The sequence below is a fragment of the Octopus bimaculoides genome, chromosome 14 (assembly GCF_001194135.2).
Source record: "Octopus bimaculoides isolate UCB-OBI-ISO-001 chromosome 14, ASM119413v2, whole genome shotgun sequence".
NCBI classification, from domain to species: Eukaryota; Metazoa; Mollusca; class Cephalopoda; order Octopoda; family Octopodidae; genus Octopus; species Octopus bimaculoides.
This window is the reverse complement of record NC_068994.1, coordinates 13,880,081-13,881,452: the sequence shown is the minus strand read 5'-3', so window position 1 is coordinate 13,881,452 and position 1,372 is coordinate 13,880,081. Positions and strand designations below refer to the sequence as shown.

Genomic DNA, 1,372 nt, shown 5'->3' with positions numbered 1-1,372 from the left:
TATATATATATATATATATATATTGTTATATATATATATATACACGTAAATATGTATATATGTTTAATAATCATACTTACAGTATCCTTAAATTTGTCAATCCTTTGAAGGTAGCTACACTAACCTTGGTCAGTTTGTTGGCCGTGAGAATACTATGAAATATAAAAGTATTACATTATATACATGCACATAGATATATACATACAATATTACAGATCCATTTCAACTGGTCTAACTAGTCAGTTTTGCATTGGGTTGTAGGTAACCAGATATTAGATAACAGCATAATTAGGTTACACTATGTGATCTTCAGAGATGGCAGGTATGGAAAAAAAATACAGAGACTTTTTCCATACTTGCCATCTCTGAAAGGTGTATAGATAACTGTGCAGTTATCTAATATTCAGGCTAAAGATAGATAGATAGATAGATAGATAGATAGATAGATAGATAGATAGATAGATAGATAGATAGATAGATAGGTACAGTGTAATCCGTAGGCAGGAGGGGTGCAGCCGGAGAGTGCAAAGTTCAGAATAAAAAAGTCCAGAATAAATAAGTCCAGAATGAAAAAAGGTAGAGAGTCCAGAAGTTCGTGTGATGAGTAGAGACAGGATTAACAGTTCTCTCTATATATAAATGAGTGTTTCTATACATATATACATGCACATAATAGAATGGAAAGTAAAATACCACCTCGCAATTTGAGTTTCATGCTATCACACTCGTCAGGCATGTAAACGCTTGTGATTGCAGCAGTGTAAAACTGAAGTTGTGATAAAGGAATTTCATTGTGTATGTGTGTATATGTGTATTTCTGTGGTGTGTTTTAGCTTAGCTCCAGAAAATCTTGGTGGCAAAAAAGCAATAATATATATATATATATATATAAAAAGAAAAAAAAAAGAAAAGAAAAAGAAGCAAAACAGGTAAACTAAAGAAGGAAATGGTTGGTAAAAAGTACTCACAGTTCCTGGAGATTATTGAGGTTGCTGAAAGCATTATCCTCAATATGGGTGATTTTGTTATTCTTGAGGTCCCTGTTCGTAAACAGATTGGAACAATTAGAAAAGAGTGGATATGTATGTTTCAAGGGAGCTGTATGTATGTATGTATGTATATATGTGTGTTATGTATGTATGCTTGTATGTATGTATGTATATATGTATGCGTGTTATGTATTTATGCATGTATGTATGTATGCAAGCATGTATGTATTTATGTATGCATGTATATGCATGTATATGCATGTATGTATGTATGTATGTATGTATGTATGCATGTGTGTTAAGTATGTATGTTATGTATGTGTGTATGCATGTATATATGTATGTATGCATGTAGGTATGTTATGTATGTATGCTTGTATTTT

General features: G+C 31.5%; 1 protein-coding gene across 1 annotated transcript in view; it reads right to left on the bottom strand.

Annotated features, from left to right (window-relative positions):
• LOC106880782 (protein slit) overlaps window positions 1-1,372 on the bottom strand; it is a 108,936-nt gene that overhangs the window by 41,857 nt on the left and 65,707 nt on the right. Inside the window, exons 13-14 of the mRNA XM_014930899.2 lie at window positions 969-1,040; window positions 81-152 (exon numbers count right to left, since the gene is read on the bottom strand). Coding sequence (XP_014786385.1) covers window positions 81-152; window positions 969-1,040 — 144 coding nt within the window. The remainder of the gene's footprint in view (window positions 1-80; window positions 153-968; window positions 1,041-1,372) is intronic.